This window comes from Brachyhypopomus gauderio, chromosome 11 (assembly GCF_052324685.1).
Source record: "Brachyhypopomus gauderio isolate BG-103 chromosome 11, BGAUD_0.2, whole genome shotgun sequence".
NCBI lineage: Eukaryota > Metazoa > Chordata > Actinopteri > Gymnotiformes > Hypopomidae > Brachyhypopomus > Brachyhypopomus gauderio.
Window position 1 is genome coordinate 5448116 of NC_135221.1, and position 20801 is coordinate 5468916.

Consider the following 20801-nt stretch of genomic DNA (forward strand, 5'->3'; position numbering starts at 1 on the left):
TGATTCCAGCAGGATCATGCGCAGCACCAGTGGGCCCAATTTGTTCAGAACTGGTTTGAGAAGCATTCTGACAAACGGTGTGGCCAGCACTTTTGCCCGAAATGAGCCCAACAGAGTGTTTATAGGAAGTGTTGGATAGGTCCATTTGCACCTGAAATCTTGCACCTACAAATACCTTAGAGGTCTGAGTGGTAATCCAGACAGCACGACTTAACATTCCTCCAGATGTCTTTGGTCCACCTGTAGAATAAGTGTCATGTTGAGTTGCTGCACTTTGCTGGGCTATAGACGGTTCTATACAATAGTGGTTCCTGTCCCATGAGTGCTGGCACAACAGTGTTATAGCTTAGCTGTTTAGAAAGTTCCTTTATTATAAGAGTTGTTGCAACTTTGCAACTCTATTGTAAAATTTAGGCAAGATTGTAGGCAGGCTGAGAGACGTTGGCGAAGGTCAAAATTGCAAGTACATTTTGATATTTATAAAACAACATTGCACAATTACAACAGTGAAGTGAAATCAGCAAGGAAAAACTATTTCTCTACCTTAATCAATTCATCAAATAATAACTCGGCTGTCCTGTTCAGAAGTATTGATCAGCTAGTAAACCCCACCTCCTGTGTCTTCCCTGAGACTGTTTCAGTTGAAAAATGTGATGAGTTTGCAATATTTTTTAGGGACAAGATTACTAGTATAAGGCAGAACATAGCAACAAGCACTAATAGACTATCAAACCTTATATCAGTTACTCAGCCTAACTTTAATATGTCTTATTTCCAAGAAGTTGACATGGTAACACTACTTGATGTGATTTCATCACTAAAATCCTCTACTTGTGAACTGGACCCTTTACCTACATGCTTTTTCAAGCAGGTTCTGAGCTCATTAGCAAATGAAGTTCTAACGATTGTTAATCAGTCTCTGCAATTGGGTGAATTCCCTAACTTTTTTAAAACAGCAATGGTTAAACCACTATTAAAGAACAGAAATCTTGATCCCACAATTCTCAATAATTATCGACCTATATCTAACCTTTCCTTTCTTAGCAAAATCATTGAAAAAGTTGTGTCAATCCAGTTGAATGATTATGTAAAAGTAAATCAAATAAATGACACTTTTCAATCTGGTTTCAGAGCTCTCCACAGCACTGAAACAGCCCTAGTTAAGGTAGTAAATGACTTGAGATTGAATAAGGATGCAGGCAAACTCTCAGTCCTTTTTCTGCTGGATTTAAGCGCCGCTTTTGACACGGTTGATCATGAAATTCTTCTTGATCGACTACAGAGTTGGGTAGGCCTTAGTGGCTTAGTCTTAGACTGGTTTAGATCGTACCTAACTGGGCGTGATTACTATGTAGCATTAGGTACCTCTTCCTCCACACGTCAAAAAATAACTTGTGGCGTCCCCCAAGGATCAATTCTTGGGCCGTTACTATTCAACCTATATATGCTTCCGTTACCACATATCATTAATAAACATGGTATTAGTTATCATCAATATGCAGATGACACTCAACTTTACATTTCTCTAGAACCTAAGGCCCTAAAATCAATTTGCTCACTGTTTGACTGCATAGATGATATACAGACATGGATGTCTGACAATTTTCTGCAATTAAATAAACAGAAGACAGAGGTTCTTGTTCTTGGCAGTGATTCACAAAGGAATGATGTCCAGACCTATTTAAATCAAATGAATCTGAATGCCAGACAATGAGTTAAGAACCTGGGCGTCACCTTTGATAATGAGCTCAGCTTCAAATCACACATCATGACTACATGCAAGACAGCTTATTTTCACCTTCGAAACATTGCTAAGGTCCGAGATATGCTCACTCCTGCTGACAGTGAAAAACTTGTCCATGCATTTATCACATCAAGGCTAGATTATTGTAACGCTGTTCTATCTGCTCTTCCAAAGAGCTCTATTTCGCACCTACAGCGAGTTCAGAACGCGGCTGCAAGGGTTGTGACCCGCAGGAGAAAGAGAGATCATATTACACCTGCACTCCACTCACTGCACTAGTTACCTGTCAGCTTTAGGATAGATTTTAAGGTTCTAGTCATGGTTTTTAAATGTCTTCATGGTCTTGCCCCTTTACCTCAGTGAAATGATGGTTAGATATGTTCCAGTCAGGTCTCTGAGGTCTTCAAACAGTAATCTACTGGTGATTCCTAGATGCCGATTAAAGATTGGCGAGGGTGCTTTTAGCCACTATGGCCCAAAGCTCTGGAATTCTCTTCCTGAAGAGCTCAGAGGCATTTCATCCCTGAATAGTTTCAAGAACAGTCTCAAAACTTTCCTGTTTAGATCTGCTTTTAGTTAAGAAACTCTAGTCTATTATTTTATAATTTGTCACTTTATTTAATTATTTCTTTTTGTCTTTAATTTTAATATTTTATTTTTATAAATAAATAATATTAAAAAAATATTATATTTACTTATCTTAATTAGTTTTACTTACTTTACTTTTTTATTATATTGTTTACTTTACTTTTTTACATTTTATGTTATTTACATTTTCTTTTTGTCTTCTTTTTACGTTTCTTTTATTTATACTGTAAAGCACTTTGAGTTGCATGTATGTATGAAAGGTGCTATACAAATAAAGATTATTATTATAACTTACTAAAGGAGACACAGCATTTTGTGAAGTTATTTATTTGAGTAACGTTGCATTAGTTGTGACAGACAATGTGTCAGCATAACCAAGAGCCTTTCAAAATCAGTTTATAAATCACATACATGTAACGTAAGACTACATGTATTCTGCTTCTTCCATTAAACCCCATATACAGCTCCAGTGTCCAACAATATCACACTATAACCAAACCAACATGTAGTGAATTTTGTACAATTTCCAAAATTAGAATTTAGATCTAATGTTTTGCATCATATGCCTATCTGGATTGCATCATTTGTCTTGGTATGGTTTTGTCATTTTTCCACAATGTCTCGATATTCAGTATATAGTGCAGGGCACGAGGGGCAACGAGATGTCTAAGTGAACCTAATATAGTCCATGGACTAAAAATGTTCAAGGGCTCTGGGTGGATCCGGCTTGTGCTGAACTATCTAAATATAGAACCATTACTGTCAGTCTGCTCTCCTTCTCTGACATTAACACAAATGGCATGTTTGTAAATAAACCCCTTTTGACTTTAATGTGCTGGAATAAATTTAAGATTGTTATAACATGCAGGTTTTAAATACAAATAGTTTCATGCAAATATAAAACCACGATGCCATAAATGTTGTAATAAATAAATCAGCACTGCCCTTTATACTGGCAATTAATTAATACAGACATAAATGTATTAGAGATATTAATCAACAACTAAAGTCAAATGCCACATGACATTCCCATTTTATTTTCCACTATAATTGCACATTCCCATTTTTTATTCTATGGCTTTCAGTTTTCAGTGTTTAACCTTTTCTTTCAGGCATTGTTGAAGGTAGCTTCATCTGAGTCTGGGTCCTTGACACTATCTTCACTAGGAAACGAGTCCGCACCACTGCAGGAGTGGCAGCTGAAGTCAGCATCCCCCGACTCTTGGTCACTGTTGTCAGGATCGGAGCTTTCAGACGTGTCACCATACAGGCTGAGGTCTGTGCCATCTGTTTGCCTCTGCTGGGGGGTCGACTCTTTAGGACAAGAACCTAGAACTCCATTGTAGTCCTGAGGTGAGCTGGAAAGGCTAATGTGTGTAGGCTCAGCCCAGAGACCTTGAGTATTCTTCACTGTGCACTTTTTCACATAGAGATCATTTCTCTGCTCCTTGCCCACACCAGCTAGCTTCTGCAACAACACAGGATTCAATCATGAAAATCAAGATAATGGCTTAGTGAACACATGGACTTGAACTTATCGCATATATTTACTGCATACTGTATATATATATATATATATAAACCTATAAAATGAGTCCACGGAGTAACTGTACTTATAGATTCTGATTAGCACACGTGTCGTTTAGTGTGAACACCATGTTTAAACACTAACATGCCAAAAGCTGGAATGACTTATTGGCACCACGTGGCGTCATAGTTCATCCCTACCTGTTGATAAACCGTCAGCACTTCTTCCAACTGCTGCGTGTCCTCTTTGACAGCCACCAGAGGGTCCAGCACAGACTGTCGGGGGTGCAGGCCTCGGTCGAAATGATTGTACAAGCCTCTCCAAAACCTAAACACAACAGGAACACATGGCATGCTGACACTGGCACGTATGTGTATGAGCGGTCAGATGGAGCACTCAATGGGACGATGGCACATCAATAAAATGGCAGCTCTTTCAAGTTCAGACAGAGAGACTACGGGCGGAAGCATTAGCAATGGCTCCAGAACCTCTACAGAAATGGACCAGGAAAAGACATTTAGGTCTAGTGGTTTGAAGGTGTTTGTTATTTCCATAAAATCAGGCCAATTTGAGTGAGTGAGTGAGTGAGTGAGAGAGAGAGAGAGAGAGAGAGAGAGAGAGAACCACACTTCCAATTTCATGTTTGTAATAAGAGTCCCAGCAACATTGGTCCCAGCTGTGTGTGTTCACTGTCTGAGCCAGTCGACTGCCACTGACACAGTAGTAGTTGTGTGCCTTTCTTGATCTGTATATTTTAAACAGTTCGCTTCTCAGCATGATGCAGTGTGGTCTACGTGCACAGCTGCTTAGCATAGCCACCTGGAGAGGCAGCCTAGCAAAATTGTAAGCTGCCTGCTAATCTTAGAACTATGTTATGTCCTTACAACTTTTCTTATTACTCAACAATTCAGAAAGACGAGACCTCAGCAGCTGAAGAGGTGGTTGAGCTGTTTGTTGTACTGGTACATAAACATCCCAAATGCAGGAATGTTGTTTCAGAGGCATTTGAAACTCGTGCTTCATTTCTAAGCATAACATCGACTGTCATAGACAACGCCTCGATATAATCTGTGTCACACAAAAATATTATTAACATGCTCTAACACACTTGAAACAGTAGGGGGCAGTGAGGGGCCGTAGAACTCCTTTAGTCTGTCTGTGGTCTGCTCTGAAAAGAGGGTTCACAAAATCCGCTTTATTCTCCCACAGGTGAGGCCATAAGGAGTGAGTCTTCTCTCTAATACTTGAAACAAAAAAAAAAAAGACATTGTGATTCAGTCAGTGACGATGCAAACAAACTGCAATGTACATTAGAAAGCTGTATGATAAATGTTGATATGCACCTGTGATACAAGATAAAGCATTGAGAAAAACATGAAGGTAGTTCTGCTGAATTAAACATGTGGCTTCACCTCAGATCTTTCCGCTCTTTTTCACTGTTGCAAATGAAGTTGCCATAGTGACAAGAATGCACATGATGGTACATGCTGGTGAGGAATCGCTCGTTGTATTCAAAGGCACAAGGAAACTGCTCCATAAGGTGCCACACACACTCCAAAAACTGGTCTATGACTGGTGACACCTCCTTGGGATCTTCTATTAGCTGACCATATCTACACAAAGAGTCATCAGATAGATAGCAGCATGTAGCAGTAATCTTACAAACACACACACACACACACACACACACACACACACACACACACACACACACACACACTTAGGTTATTTAGTTTATATTTGTTTACTACTGGCCTCTCACCGATGAAAAAATTTGTGTCCGAATGAAATCCAGTCTTTTTCGATCAGCACCTGTATGCAAAACATTGATATATTATTATATGCAATAATCAAATTTGTATCATTTCAAAGCAACAGTGCTGTACAAAAATAGTGACACGACAGCACAGGCTGTTTGAGTCATTTATCTTAACATAACCCACTGACAGCCCAGTTTTTCTTCTGTGTCCAACGGGAAATTAAATTCTCTCCGAGATTCCAAGACACGGCTAATCCACATTGCATTTTTGCCCCATTCATTGCCCTGATGGGGGCAGGGGGGTGCCCCCCTTTTCATCCTATAAGATTTGTATTCTCCTCGCCACTGGTTCTTCTCCAATTGATCTCCTGGAAAGGTAACGTGTTCTCTTGTAGTGGTCTAGACATAGTAAACCCCTATGATCTAAAGAACAAGGCCCATGAGCACAGCTTAGCAGTTGCCCTTACATAAATCCCCTGCTGCTTTGCCTTTAGACTGACAGCAGAGTAAAATCAAGTCATCAAGAGTCCATCTACATTGACATATCTTCAGTATGCACTAATCTATGTCATCAAAAACACAGATGTTTGCAATTGGTCATTATATTTTGCATCTTGTACAGGTTATGTATGAGCTCCCTTGGCATCTATACATTCATAACACACTGTGCGTACCATGAGACCCTTGAGAGTCCTGTAGAAAGGGTCGAGGAGGACACTGGCCACCGAGCAGACCTGAGTTGTCCGATCCCAACCATCAGAGCAGTGGACCAGGACGCTGACCCCTTCATCAGCCACAGCCTGCATGAACTCTTAAAACGTCAGTGTGGGAGATTCTCTGGAAGTCAAGAATGGCAGCCATTCAGAATGAGTCGTGCGTTTTACCTTGGCAATGAAGGTGCTGACTTCCAATATAGATCTGATGTGTTTTAACCAGTCTGAACTTTCCAATCCCAAGAGGAACTCCCCCATGGATGGAGACGGAAGATCAGACACTGTGAAATGAGACACCATAATTACAATGACCTTTAGGAATGGTGTAGACAGATATATTAAATTAATACATAAATAGCAGCTAAGTGTTTAACCTCTTACTATTTGGTTTTCTAGAAATAAGTGATATTGACACATTTTACCTTTGAAAGCATATGCAAGAACCTGGTGACAGTTTCATTTAAAAGCTCAGTGTGCAGTGTGTAGCTATAACAATATTTCTGCCTCTTAGTGACAGATGTGATTGTAATTATATGGCTGTTATAATGTTTGCAAACCTGTTTGATTTATCTGGATTCCTGCATAAATGGTTCTTAAAATGTGACCTTTAGCCAAGTCATACTAATACATGAAGAGACTGGTGGGTGAACACCAGAGAGAACCTGTCCAGCAGATACTGTGTGGCAGGTGTAGCAAACGACAAATGAAACACACTTTACACAGCCATGTCACTGAAAAAATGGTCTAAAGAATCATGCCGTGTGATGGAAAAGTGTCATGCCCTAACCACTTCTATAAAAATGACCACAATTTGTTACTTACTAATGGATATAGAATTTTGTTCAAAGGTACTATGGATTTCAGATGGATGTTCAGATTTCAGAAGCTCACTGAATATCATAAGCATAAAAATGGTGTTCAGAAGCATTGGTTAAGACTTGGGCCTCGTTGCACAAGCATTGAGATCAAGATTTTACATGATTTTACATTTTTCGGAGGAAGCATCATGGTGTGAAGATGCTTTGCTGGTCTAGGGCCTAGACAGTTTACAGTCATTGAAGAACATATGAAGTTGTGTAAGAAAAGTCTACATCATGTCAGGGTGTCAAATAGGAGGAATGCTGTATCGTTACAATGATACAAATCACATTCACACAATGATTGTAAATCAATAGAGGCTCACAAATGCCATATTTTAGAGTAAGTTGGTCAGAGCTGACCTCCGATTGAAACCCCCTTAAATGCAAGTGGGGTGATTTGACATTGAATCAAGACGTAAAAAAAAAAAAAAAAAAAAAAAAAAAACACACACACACACATGAACAGAACCATTTGTTGTATAGATAACTGGGCCAAATATACCTCCTCTGTAGAACTGATCATTAATGACCAAAACTGGTAAGCATCGTTGACTATGTCACGATTAGTTGGAATAAGGGGATCCAATAACAAAGCACGTTTACTGTGGCAAAAAAACAAACAAACAAAAACAGGAGGCATGACAGGCCACATCAAATACTACCAGATCAGACAGCAGAAGTTCAGAACCACTATCCAAAAGACAAAAACAGGTCAACGGGGGATCAGAACCACAGAAAATCAAAACGGAGAACACTCAGCATTTCGACTCAGGCTGGAACAGTACTTTGCAGAGAGTGCAATGATGTAGATATCGGGGAAATAATCATTCCTTCACAGGTGTTGGTACTCAGATGAAGACATCTAAGAGGGCTGTGGTCTGTTGATTAGTAGTGACTGTCTCAAGAAGGAAGTGGTTCCTAGACATGACAATATATGTACCCATTTGTTACAGGTTTACATACTTTTGATTAAGAAATTACATACGTTTTCCATTTAAAGAACTACTTGTTCTTTAAATATACAGAATGCAAAATGCTTTTTCAGCTTCTTTCTCTAAAGTACTGTACCAGTCACCTCTCCACAAACATATGACACTGGGCTATTGCTCCCGAGGGCTTAATTGCACAGTCCAGCAGATGTGCATGGTTGCAGGTGTGCACTGATTAGCCCAAAGGATCCTGGGAAGTGGAGTTCCTGTACTTCCAGCACACTGCCTAGGCCCCCTGCTGATTTCAGTCAGAACAGGCGGAATCCTTACAATATATGGCACTGTAACATGTTGTCACAGTAATATGCTAAACAAAATTGTCATTTTTTGATTTAATGACTTAATAAAATGGGATCACATTTTAAGAGTCTTTCACACAGAAAAAAGAAATAGTTCAGAAGCTTCACAAGATTTTGTTACAACTGTAAACATTCTTTGCAGAGCTAATGACTTCCTGTGAGTCCCTTCCTTATAATAGTGCTTCAGGCTTGGATTAACAGGTGAACAAGTTCAGTCCCTGATGTCAGGACAAATACAGACCAGCGTTCTAGGAAACTACCATTCCTGGAAGACAGGGGAAAGTTCCAACTGGCTTTACTGTAACAAGAGATAAAAGTTCCCCTTAGTCTCTGTTGGACCCCTACTCTCTGGTATTCAAACACTGGACTCCCCAGTGCTTTCTGGGGCAAAATGTTATCACAGCCAAGACTACCATTATTTTTCCAACACTAAATCAAATCATTCTCACGCCCTTTTTCTCAAATGGGGAAAAGGGGTCGCTGGTCATCAATTCAAGGGAAACAAAAATAGCCATGCAATGAAAACCAGATGGATCGAAAGAAACCTTATCATAATCCTCTGGGTTAACACAAATGTAAGCATTATGCTGTGTAGCGTAGCACATGCAGGATTATAGGAGAACAAGAACCTCACAAGACATGATGATGGAGCACTTCTGTACCCACTATCTTAATTTGGGGAAGCAACATATATTCATGACACAACTCCATGCTGTTATTCTGAAAGCCTGTTATGCTATTAGATATGTGCTGCTGTTTGTGGCAAGTGAGGAACTGTATCACAATTTCTACTTAAATGAGTAAAAACTGTAAATATAAAAAGTCCAGGTTAACTTGACGTGAAATTAAACCTGACAAAACTGGAAAAAAGGTCAATGGAGGTGACATAATACCTTCAATCAGTTTTTGTTGACTGTTCCTCATCACATGAATATTTTCAATGCCAATGAACCGAAACTTGATATTGGTGTAGTTATCCTCATTCTCGTAACCTTTTCCGGTCGCCCGGTTTGCCATCGCGTTCAGCTGGGGGGAAAAAAAAAAAACAGAAAAAGAAAATCCTCCAAGCTTTCAAGAGTAGACTTGACCGTTATTGATGATGCGAGTGATGCATATAAATGCTGAGTCATACCTTGGGTCTGGTGTCCACAACATACAGGAAGTGGCTGCCAGGGTTGGACCTCATGATGGCCTCTAGCATCTGTTCATCCTCCAGGCAGCGAGCACTGAAGCCAGACAGAGGCTGGCTGCTGCGACATATGGCCGCCTGACATAGAAACAATAGAAACAAGAACTCGGTACAAGGATATTCACAACAGTGGTGCAAGAATGACTGGAATTCATGACATTGGAGTTCACCACTTTGGTCAAATAAGAGCCATGCTACACCTATTATATCTCCCTGTACAATTAAATGTGACCACTAGTGTGTTAAGTAGTAATAGTTAAGAATGCTCTAGTTGTACGTATTTATTTCCATGATGTGTGCCATTTCCCCCATTGCTATAGCGATCACACATCAGATGGTAAAGAAAGTACTGAAAGCTTTTCAGCATTTCCAGCATTTTTAGCATTTCCATGATCTTACAAAGTTGCAAATGAAAAAATATATATAACCACAGGATCTTTAGCAATTTAGTTTTCTACTCACAGATGACAAATCAAACCCAGGGCACTCAAGACGTGTCCTTTCCAAAAATTGGAAAACTTGGTCTCATAAATGAATTTGACCTTGGCCTCATGTTGGTGATGAGATGTTTTTTTTTAGACACTCACTCTGATGACATATGGTATTAACTGAGCACAGATATCAGAAGAAGAGGCTGTTTGATGACCAGGGGTTTGTATGTAAAGGTCACGACACGCTTCCATGCTCCTTGAACCCCCACGTCCAAAAGTAAATATCCATGGCCTGTGGGGAGAACTTGACCTTGAGAATAAGAAAGGCCTGTACCAACAAAGCATGTCCAAACGGATCACAGGGAACTTGATCTACATTTTAAGCAATTCTCGGGAAACAGGACTGTGAGCTTATGCCATGTAGATATGTTTTGGAAGTTTCTGGAAGAGAAGATGGCTTTTGAGTAAGCACAGCAGTGCCAAGACACAGTTTATACTCAGTGGAGCACTCGAGGAAACACCAAGACAAAAACAGAAATGTTCAAAGCTGTTGTTACATAAGAGTATTCCACTTCACTTTCCTTTCTGCCATCAGGCGACACATGAAAGGCAGAACTAAACTCTGAAGGGCCATACTGACCCCGAGAATCTGATGTTGGGAGGAATGCGTCACAAACACATCAGGACTCACCTGGGTTTCCTTGCAGTAGTATGACAGCGCAGGAAACCGTCCCCTGCTGCGAAACCTGGAGCTGCCTACAATGACGGGGAGGCTGGCAGATTTGGGCACAAACAGGTCAGCGGGATACGTATCACACACCTGGGAGGGGTTACACAAGGAAACAGACACAAGGTTGGGGGAGCACTTCCTTGTGTCTACGTATCATATGAAACGTACAGACTTTTACAAACAAACGAAATATGTGAATGCGACGGCCAAGATATTTCAGTACTCATGTTATTTACTGACTCTGTATTCTCGGTTGACAGGGGTGGCATGCCATAGCTTATTTGGCACCCCCATACGATTGTACTCATCCTTCAGACTTAGAAAGTCCCAAGCCTGGACCCTCTGAGCCTTGTCAACATTTGGATTGAAGGAAAAACAGTAAAGTTCCTCATAACGCTCTGAAAGATACACAAAGACAAATAATGTAATGAGCCAGGGCTAGATTTGTGCCTTAGCACTGGGAAACCAACAAAGTATAGAAACACCAACAAGACAATATCTGAAGCTGAGAAATACTCCAGATTACCTGGACTAGTCAGACGTAATAGAGATGCAAGAACATCATTGCAATCTTTCTCTTTGGAGATGAGCAGCTGAATAACCTGGAAGTTCTTGCAGCGGATGAGGAGCGGATATCCACAAGCAGAAAGGCTTTGCTTCTCAACATTAGACACCAAGCTATGCAGCAACTGTGGTTAAAAAAAGATTTTGTCAGTGGACAAAGCTTTTCAAAGACTAGTCTAATAGTAAAAACTGTTTAGAGAGGTCATTCAGCTTACTGGTTCAGCAATCTTGATATTATGCATATTTATAAAACATTTGGCAAACCTAGACTGTCCATAGCAATTCTTATATTTGCAGTATTGGTAAATGGGTCGCCATGATGTCGTGCAAAGTAAAACAAACAAACAAACAAAAGTTCTAGTACAAGATCTGACCCGGACCACTCACCCATACTTCATTGTGGTCCTCTGCCTCATTGTCTATAAAGATGGTATGGAAGGCTGTCAAATACAGTGTCCCAAGCTGCGACCTTCGAGATGAGCTTCTGTCCACTAAATGGACTTTTTCGACCTGAAATACGACACAGCAGACATCAGATAACGATTAAATACTGTAGCGTCAGACCAATGGGGGGGTACCGGAGAGTGACGCCAGCACCCATGAGCCTCTTCGGCTCCAACGGTGTTATGTGTTCATGTATGTTTATGCCTATGTAATGTTATTAGTAATTAGTGTTTATGGACATTGTTAGTCGAGTCATCCTGGTTGTCATTATGTATTTGTGTCTCTCCTAAGTTTACCCTCCGTCAGTGTGTGATACCAGTACACCTGTGATTTACCTTGTGTTCCACGTACAAGTGCAAGCTCAATTAAAGCTCCTGTTAGCGCGCCTGCGTGCGGCAAACTAACCTCATATAGGAAATAAAAGCCTGTCTTTCCTTGAGAATGGACTTGCCTGCGGCCTCTCTCTTCCACACCACGCCACAACTGGTGTCAGAAGTGGGATCTCCGCGATGAGATATTACAACTATCCGGGGAGCTCGAACGGCTACAAACTGGAGCGAGAGAGAAGCGACGAGGCAACAGGAACACGGCGAAGCAGCGCCTAGACGGGCCGAGCGATACCGACCAGCCAGCCCCTGGACGTAGGAGAACACCTGCCAGAGGGTGCGACGGAACGTGGGAACTGCCCGCCGCGCGCACGATGGTGCCTGAAGCGACGGCGACCGCTGCAACCATCCCAACGCGCCGGCTGAGCCTGCCCGGCTATGATGGCGAAGCGGATTGGGCAGCGTTTGAGGCCCAGCTCGACGCCGTCGCCAGCTACGAAAACTGGTCCGAGGCCGAGACGGCGGCTCAGCTATGCTTGGCGCTCCGGGGACCTGCACTCAGGGTTCTGGTCGGGCTGCCCGCGGAAGCCAGACACGCGCTAGCGCCGCTCAAGGCAGCGCTCCGGACCAGGTTTGGGCAGCAGCCGGATGAGTCGACGGCAAAACAGATTTTGGCCGGACGCCGCCGTGGCCGAGGTGAGAGGCTCGGGGTTTTGGCGTCGGAGATCGCACTGCTGGTCCGCCTGGCCTACCCACTGTTTCCGCGTGAGGCACAGCTGCAGTTGGCATTGGACTTCTTCATTGGCACAATCGAACCAGCCGAGCTGAGGAGGCACGTCCGTCTGGCTAACCCGACATCCCTAGACGCTGCGGTGGAAGAGGCATCTAGAGCCGAGCACATCCTGTTTAGTGACGGCAGGGACGGATTACCGCGGCGGCCCCGCGTGCACGACCGACGAGCGACCGGCCAACTAACATGCTGGCAATGCGGGGAGCAGGGACACAAGTCCACACATTGCAAAGCAGCGGGAAACGAGCAAGGAGTCGCCCGATGAGGGGCGCGGCGACTCCGGTCCCTTATGGATTACCCTCAAACTTTGTCTCGAGAATTGCCGGACAACGCGACTTGCACATCACATGTAAGTTTGGCGATGCCCTTATTCCCGCTCTAATAGACACAGGGTCCTCGGTGTCACTGATTAGACCTGAACTGCTAGCTAATTGCCCGGGGGGGCTTTCTGCTATGACGCGTAAGCAAGGGGGGCTAACTACAGTGACTGGCGAACAGTTTGAGTTGCTGGGTCGCACTGACACCGTATTCGACTTTGGGCAGGGGCCTTGGACGCACGAGTTTTGGGTTGGGGACGTGCTAGACCCGTGTATCCTCGGTGACGACTTTCTGAAGAAAGCTAAGGCTGTCATAGACTATGGACATGGGGTATTGTCGTTGAACGGCCACCGGATCAACTTTTGCGGTGGGGGTGACGCGGCCTCACGTTCGTGCGTAGTTTCTCCGGGCCCTACGAGTTATGTCTTGTCAGTTCAACCACCGGGAGACCCGATCCATGAGTTGTGGCTCAGAAGTAGCACGGGTTTATCTACATCACAAGGCGAGCTACTCCGTGAGCTCCTAGATCGCTACAGGGGGCTGTTCGCTGTGAGCGAGCGTGACTGTTCAAGAACAGGGCTCGCGAGCCACTCGATTGATACGGGCGACGCCCAGCCTGTCCGCCTGAGACCCCACCGCCTCCCGTTAGCCAAACGTATGGCGGCCGAGTCCCAAATTCGCGAAATGGCAGCGGCCGGTGTCATTGAACCATCGTATAGCTCGTGGTCCGCGCCCGTAGTTCTCGCTAAGAAGAAGGACGGTTCGTGGCGTTTTTGCGTTGACTACCGACGTTTGAATGCGGTCACTAAGCTCGACTCGTACCCGATGCCACGGGTGGACGACACTCTCGAGCGGTTAGCGGGCTCGGATTGGTTCAGCTCGTTGGACCTGCGGAGCGGGTACTGGCAGGTCCCCTTGGACGATGCAGCGAAGGAGAAAACCGCTTTCTCGATCGGCACCGGTCTCTGGCATTTCACGGTTCTCCCCTTCGGGCTCTGTAACGCGCCGGCCACTTTTGAGCGCCTGATGGAGCGAGTGTTGTCCGGCGTTCCGAGTAGTAAATGTGTTGTGTACCTGGATGACGTTTTGGTCCATGCTGCGGGTTTTGAGTCTGCGCTGGCTAACCTGGAGTTAGTTTTAAGCCTCGTGGAGGGGGCGAAATTGTCCCTTAATCCGGCTAAGTGCAATCTCCTTCAACGCCGCGTTAATTTCCTCGGGCATGTTGTGAGCGGGGAGGGCATAGCTACTGACCCCAGCAAGACGGCTGCTGTTCGGGAATGGCCCACACCTCGCTCGGTGCGACAAGTTCGCAGCTTCCTCGGGCTCGCGTCTTACTACCGCCGTTTCGTGAAGGGCTTCGCGGATATCGCCGCCCCCCTTCACCGCCTGACGAGTGGTGGCGGTGCGAGGTTTAAATGGTCCGACGACGCTGAGCATGCCTTCCGTACCCTGCAGCAGAGATTGTGTAGTGCACCTGTCCTGGCCTACCCCTCCTCCTCCGAGCGGTTTATTGTTGACACTGACGCGAGCGACCACGGGTTAGGAGCCGTTCTGTCACAATCCCAAGGGGGCTCTGAGCGAGTGATAGCGTACTTCAGCCGCCGCCTGGACAAACCCGAGAGGAACTATTGCGTTACGCGTCGCGAGCTACTGGCCGTGGTAGAAGGATTGCGGCATTTTCGGCCGTACATCTATGGTGTGCCGTTCTTGTTGAGAACAGACCATGCGTCGCTGCAATGGCTGCTGAACTTCAAAGAGCCAGAGGGCCAGCTAGCGAGATGGTTGGCAAGGCTACAGGAGTTTATCTTTGTGGTCGAGCACAGGCCGGGCCGAAATCATGGAAATGCCGACGCGCTGTCGCGACGACCGTGCGCCTCTCTTGAGTGCAAACATTGCCAACGCGCCGAAGAAAAGGCTGAGATTGTCTGTGTGTGCGCAGCAGTCAGTCGGGCTGCTCCCGCCCCCCCTGTGATGTCCTGCGTGCCTGCTGCGGAGCTAGCCGATGCTCAGAGTGCAGACCCAGAGCTTGCGTGGGCGATAGGCGCCTTAGAATCGGCCGCCGTGCCAGACTGGGACGATGCGTTGCGACGGGGGCCCGTGGCCAAAGCTTTGAAGTCCAGCTGGGACAGCTTAAAGGTCGTGGGGAACGTCCTGTACCGGACCTGGGAGGACCCAAGCACCGGAGGTCGTCTGACTCAGACTGTGGTGCCGCGGGGCCTGCGTAACACGGTGCTGCAGGCGGTACACGGCCTACCTGGCTCCGGCCACTTCGGCATCACGAAGACGTTAAGCAGATTGCGACAGAAATTCTGGTGGCCTGGTTGCAGAACAGATGTTGAACTGTATGTCCACTGCTGCGATTTGTGTGCTGCCAAAAAGGGACCGGCAAGGACTCCGCGCGCCCCTCTCCATCCCATGCAATCCGGTTGCCCTATGGAGAGGGTGGCGGTGGACGTGCTGGGTCCACTCCCAGTGACTGAGTCGGGTAACCGCTATGTGCTCGTAGCCATGGACTACTTCACTAAATGGCCAGAGGCATACGCGGTGCCCGACCAGAGTGCGATTACAACGGCAGAGACTCTGGTGGGGGAGTTCTTTTGCCGTTTCGGTGTTCCGGAGGTATTACATAGTGACCAGGGCCGGAACTTCGAGTCTGAGGTCATGAGCGAGGTCTGCCGCTTGCTGGGGGTACACAGGACGAGAACAACACCCCTTCACCCACAGTGTGATGGTCTGGTCGAGCGATTCAACCGGACCCTAGCCACCCACCTGGCTATGGCTACCCGGGAGAATCAGCGAGACTGGGACAAACAGTTACCTCTGGTCCTGCTGGCATGCCGCTCTGCCATGCAGGAAACTACTGGCTTCACCCCTGCTATGCTTATGTTCAGCCGGGAACTGCGGTCTCCAGTGGACCTGGCATTTGGGGCACCCCCGACGAATGACGATGAGGTTGATCCGGGTCCTGTGTTTGTCTCTAGGTTGCGGGCGAGGCTGCACAACGCCCACAAGCTCGCCAGGGGTAACCAGACAGAGGCCGGACTACGTCAGAAGCGCGCGTACGACATGCGCTGCTACGGTGAACCCCTGCCCACAAACTCAGAAGTGTGGTTATATAACCCCCGCCGGAAGAGAGGACTATGCCCCAAGCTGCAGTCTGCTTGGGTGGGGCCGTGCACAGTACTCTCACGGGTAAGCGACGTCGTTTATAGATTGCGCTGGGGCCGGCGGCGCCTCGTAGTCCACCGCGACCGCCTTGCCCTTTACCGCCCAAAGGTGCAGGACACTGGACGTTGCCCAGACTCCTCCCCCCCGGTTTCCCCTGTGCTTACTCCTGCTATGTCCCCTGGAACCGGTCCGGCCAGACCGCAACGCATGCGGAGGCTACCGCAGCGCCTGCAGGACTGTGTCACGTGAACTGTTATTCTCTCTGTGGGTTGACTTGTTTATGTACTGTTTAACTGTTGACACCTTGTTAACACTATTGTGTTTGATGTTGCTGTGTTTAATGATGCAGGCCAGCTTATTTGTTACTTGTCCAGGCCTTGGTTATGCGGTTATGTACGTGGTATCATTCATTTTGTCCTGAGTGTCCTGTACTGGGTTTGCACCTTGAAAAGAAAAAAAAAAAAAATGTTCTCTTTTGTGATTGTTGTACCCTTCTGCAATGTTCATGCCATTCTGTGCTGCTCTGTCCGCCTCTCACGATGCGATGCTTGTGCCATGTCCCATTTTCACTGTACTGTTGCCGGATTACACTACTGTGTTAACCATGTGACGGTCGCCGGGACGGCTGACCTCTGGGAGGGGGGCTGTGTAGCGTCAGACCAATGGGGGGGTACCGGAGAGTGACGCCAGCACCCATGAGCCTCTTCGGCTCCAACGGTGTTATGTGTTCATGTATGTTTATGCCTATGTAATGTTATTAGTAATTAGTGTTTATGGACATTGTTAGTCGAGTCATCCTGGTTGTCATTATGTATTTGTGTCTCTCCTAAGTTTACCCTCCGTCAGTGTGTGATACCAGTACACCTGTGATTTACCTTGTGTTCCACGTACAAGTGCAAGCTCAATTAAAGCTCCTGTTAGCGCGCCTGCGTGCGTCAAACTAACCTCATATAGGAAATAAAAGCCTGTCTTTCCTTGAGAATGGACTTGCCTGCGGCCTCTCTCTTCCACACCACGCCACAATACCAACTAAGGATTACCATAAAGATTCTAACAAAATAATTTAAAAAATCTTTAAAAATCTATCATTTGTAAACAGTTTTAATCATATTTAGACATGCCTGCAATGTTAAGTGAAGTCAAGAGTTAACAAATGAAATTATTTATTGTCGTAAAGGCCTATATACGTGACGACTGATGTAATTGGTTGGCTATCCTTTGGTTTTGGTAGCCTATAAAACTCACATGAACTCAGCCTGCTGCAAAATATTGCAGTTTGGCAAATTGATCATTTATTTTAAAGTATTATGGCGTTTCTTGTTAAAGCTGAAGAGCGATGGCCAGTAAATATAGTTGCTCTAATGTGTTCTCACATCGTGTAGATACTACAAGGCTTCAAAATCCGACCAGTGCGGTGACATAATACATCACACCATTTGGAAGACACGATTACGAATATTGTAAGGACATCCGATCCAACAGAAATAAACGGGTCTGTAAAATATGTAGCTAGCTATTTGTGAACTAAATGTCCAATTTTATTGTATGAACAGCGGATTATTTACCTTTGGCAGCCTGATGTGCTCCATCATCAGAAGCAAGACAAAAATATTCTTAAGCCTTTATAAGCTGCTCGCAGTGTCACGCTAAAAGGCCACAGTAATATGTACAATCTCATCACATTTTGAACAAACTAGACGTTACACAGACATCGCAGAACCGATAGGATATCTAGTAAAGAGCATGTTTCCTCCGTCAATAGTGGTGAATCACTACTCCCTCTCTGGCAGTTTCCATGGTCCTAACGCCGACGGGTTTAGGAGTGTGCGGTGGAACCACGACATGAAACAGCTGTCAAAGATGTATTACCTTTCTACGTACATCAGATCTGTATTCCACAGTCGGACTCAATTATTATTATGAGATGAGTTTTTAGACTGGCGTCTCTCATTCTGCCTACTAATTATCATCTCATATAGGTTACAGTTAGGACCTGTGACATAAATACGAAATATGAAAGCGTTTACAAAAAGTGTAAATAAATAAATAAATGGATAAATAAAATCGGTATGACATAATCGGTATGGCATTTGCATTGTGTAGTGCAAACTATACCAATATGAATAAAGCCTGTATATGTTGTAAGCATTATTTTTATGCTGATAGAAATGTAACTACTGGATAATGTAGTATTAAGGTCCCTGTGTTCCTTAAGTTCCGTGTGACTCAAACGTAGTTACTACAGCTGAACTAAACAATACTTAAGCATCTTTGCGGTTTTCTAGTGCGACTTATCTTGTTCGTCTTTTCGTCTTTTCTTTGCCACCTTGTCTGCCCATCTGTTTCCGGGCCCTGAATCCTTCATGTGAGTTTTACATTTAATATGAACATCTCTCCAGACAGCTGTAGTTGTATGACACAAAAACCTTTGAGGACTCTGAAAATAGTAGTAGGTGAAGGTGAAGGTAATTTGCTCATGAGAATTGTGGTTAACATCTTCCACACACAGCTTTGGTTGTCCTGACAGGGGACGTAGTGACAGGATTCACAGAACACAGGACTAAAGTGGCAAATATAAACGTTAACAAGGGTTACCAAAAAAAAAAAAGTTTACATTTAAATGCGTTCCATAAGTAGCTTACCTATTTTACAAATTCAGATTAATCATACATGAATAGAGGAAGCTAAAGATGTGTACATTTCTCCCATATGTTATTTTCTGAGTAGACAATCATAATGTTATTTATGCCTTTATGACTATGGATCACCATAATAATAAAACAGTAAGGCTAGGGTACACTGGGCAGAAGTCTATCTCTTGGTCACACTCCTTCTGCTCAGTTGGCCTGGCTTTATGCATTCACACACCAAAGACTCTCAATGTTTTTCTGAATTGTATTTACTCTTACAAATAGCTTGATGTGCATTTGTTTTTGTAAATACAAAACGTGGGGGCTGTGACATAGATGTATCTCAGGCATATTAAACATTCGCAAAGGTATCAAAACACAGCCTGATATCAGTTATGTATTTTTAGCTTATCAATCAGCTTGTTGAAGCTGTTGACCAATGATTCACATACTGTTAGGTACATGTTCAGTATTGGGAAAGAAAACAGTGTCAAGGACTTCAACTTACCAGTTACACTTTGATAAACAGTGGGGTTTGCTTTGGATTATGTTTGGCCTGTTGATTTCTACTGTTTTTAATTTAAAAAAACATTTTAAGATTCTTTTCATTTTACTTATGAAGCCTCTTTAAAAGAATAATCGACCTATGATCAATGTGCAATTATAGAATAATATATAGAAATAGTACATAAATGTATGAATCATCTTGCAAACACAATGAAGTTATACCATACAAAAACTTTATTAATATATCAATTTCAGAAACAAAGACTACTGTGCAGACATGAAACACTGTACTCAAGGGAAGAAAGCATCAGCAATTTGTTATGACACTATTAATAACAGGGAGCCCCGTTGAACACCCCTGGGGCAGACTTAACCAGTGCTCTGCACCACAGCAGTGTACAGTGCTCTTTAATAAAGAGAGGATTAAGTTGAACTTGAACATATACTTATGATCACACAAGGCTCCAGAGTGGTTGAAGAACACATGCAAGTGCCTTAAGGCGTCACATAAAGTGATGCATTTATTACAGCTTGCTGTACATCATCTTTGGCTTGTTCATACACGTTGTTTACTCTGCATTTAGTTTCAATATATTTTAACATGTCCTGGACAGATTTACTGCTTCTGGTTTACAAAAAGAGAAAAAAGGGAGCACCAGTTTATCCTCTTATATAGTTGACACATTTCAAGTCTTTTTGTATGTAATATTACTGAAGTAAATTGTAATTATTCTGGCTTTTATTTTGTATGTGCCATTTCACCCCTATGATCTACAAGTGCATTAATTATCTTATTTGAGATATTTTGGCAAAATTAGTCTTAGTGATTAACTGAGACCATTGGCAAAGGTAGAAGACCTATAAATAGTTCCATCCAAAAAACAGGTTTTTTTATTTTATTTTGACTGTTCACATAGAGACTGGTGGTCATCATCTCAGCTCATCAAACTAATGACATGCAAGTTACAATATTTACATTTTCAGTCTAAAATACAATAATGCTTAAAATGTTTGAGAGTGCTTTACACACTGTATGACTTCTCTGTATTGAAGCTCTTTTGTGTTAGGTCAGCCTTTAGTGAACATCTGCTTGTACCATCTTTAGCCTTGTTACTAATAATTGACCGGGATATTTCCTGGTGACAGCACACCTAAGTGGTGCAAGGTAGCCCACTGACAAACAGTGTTAGCAGCATGGCGGAGCAATCTGTTGTCCAAGGGCCT

At 44.0% G+C, this 20801-nt stretch overlaps 1 protein-coding gene across 1 annotated transcript; it reads right to left on the reverse strand.

The window, feature by feature from the left end:
• Positions 1-2649: 2649 nt before the first annotated feature.
• mtmr7a (myotubularin related protein 7a) lies at positions 2650-18282 on the reverse strand. Its single transcript, XM_077021293.1, has 14 exons — positions 18006-18282; positions 11782-11904; positions 11357-11519; positions 11071-11228; positions 10792-10920; positions 9613-9747; positions 9374-9506; positions 6504-6613; positions 6294-6419; positions 5623-5672; positions 5273-5473; positions 4969-5103; positions 4061-4187; positions 2650-3800 (listed from the first exon to the last, which is right to left on the reverse strand). Exons 1-14 carry the CDS (start codon positions 18030-18032, stop codon positions 3441-3443), a joined length of 1977 nt encoding a protein of 658 aa, XP_076877408.1. The 5' UTR covers positions 18033-18282; the 3' UTR covers positions 2650-3440.
• Between the last annotated feature and the right edge of the window lie 2519 nt (positions 18283-20801).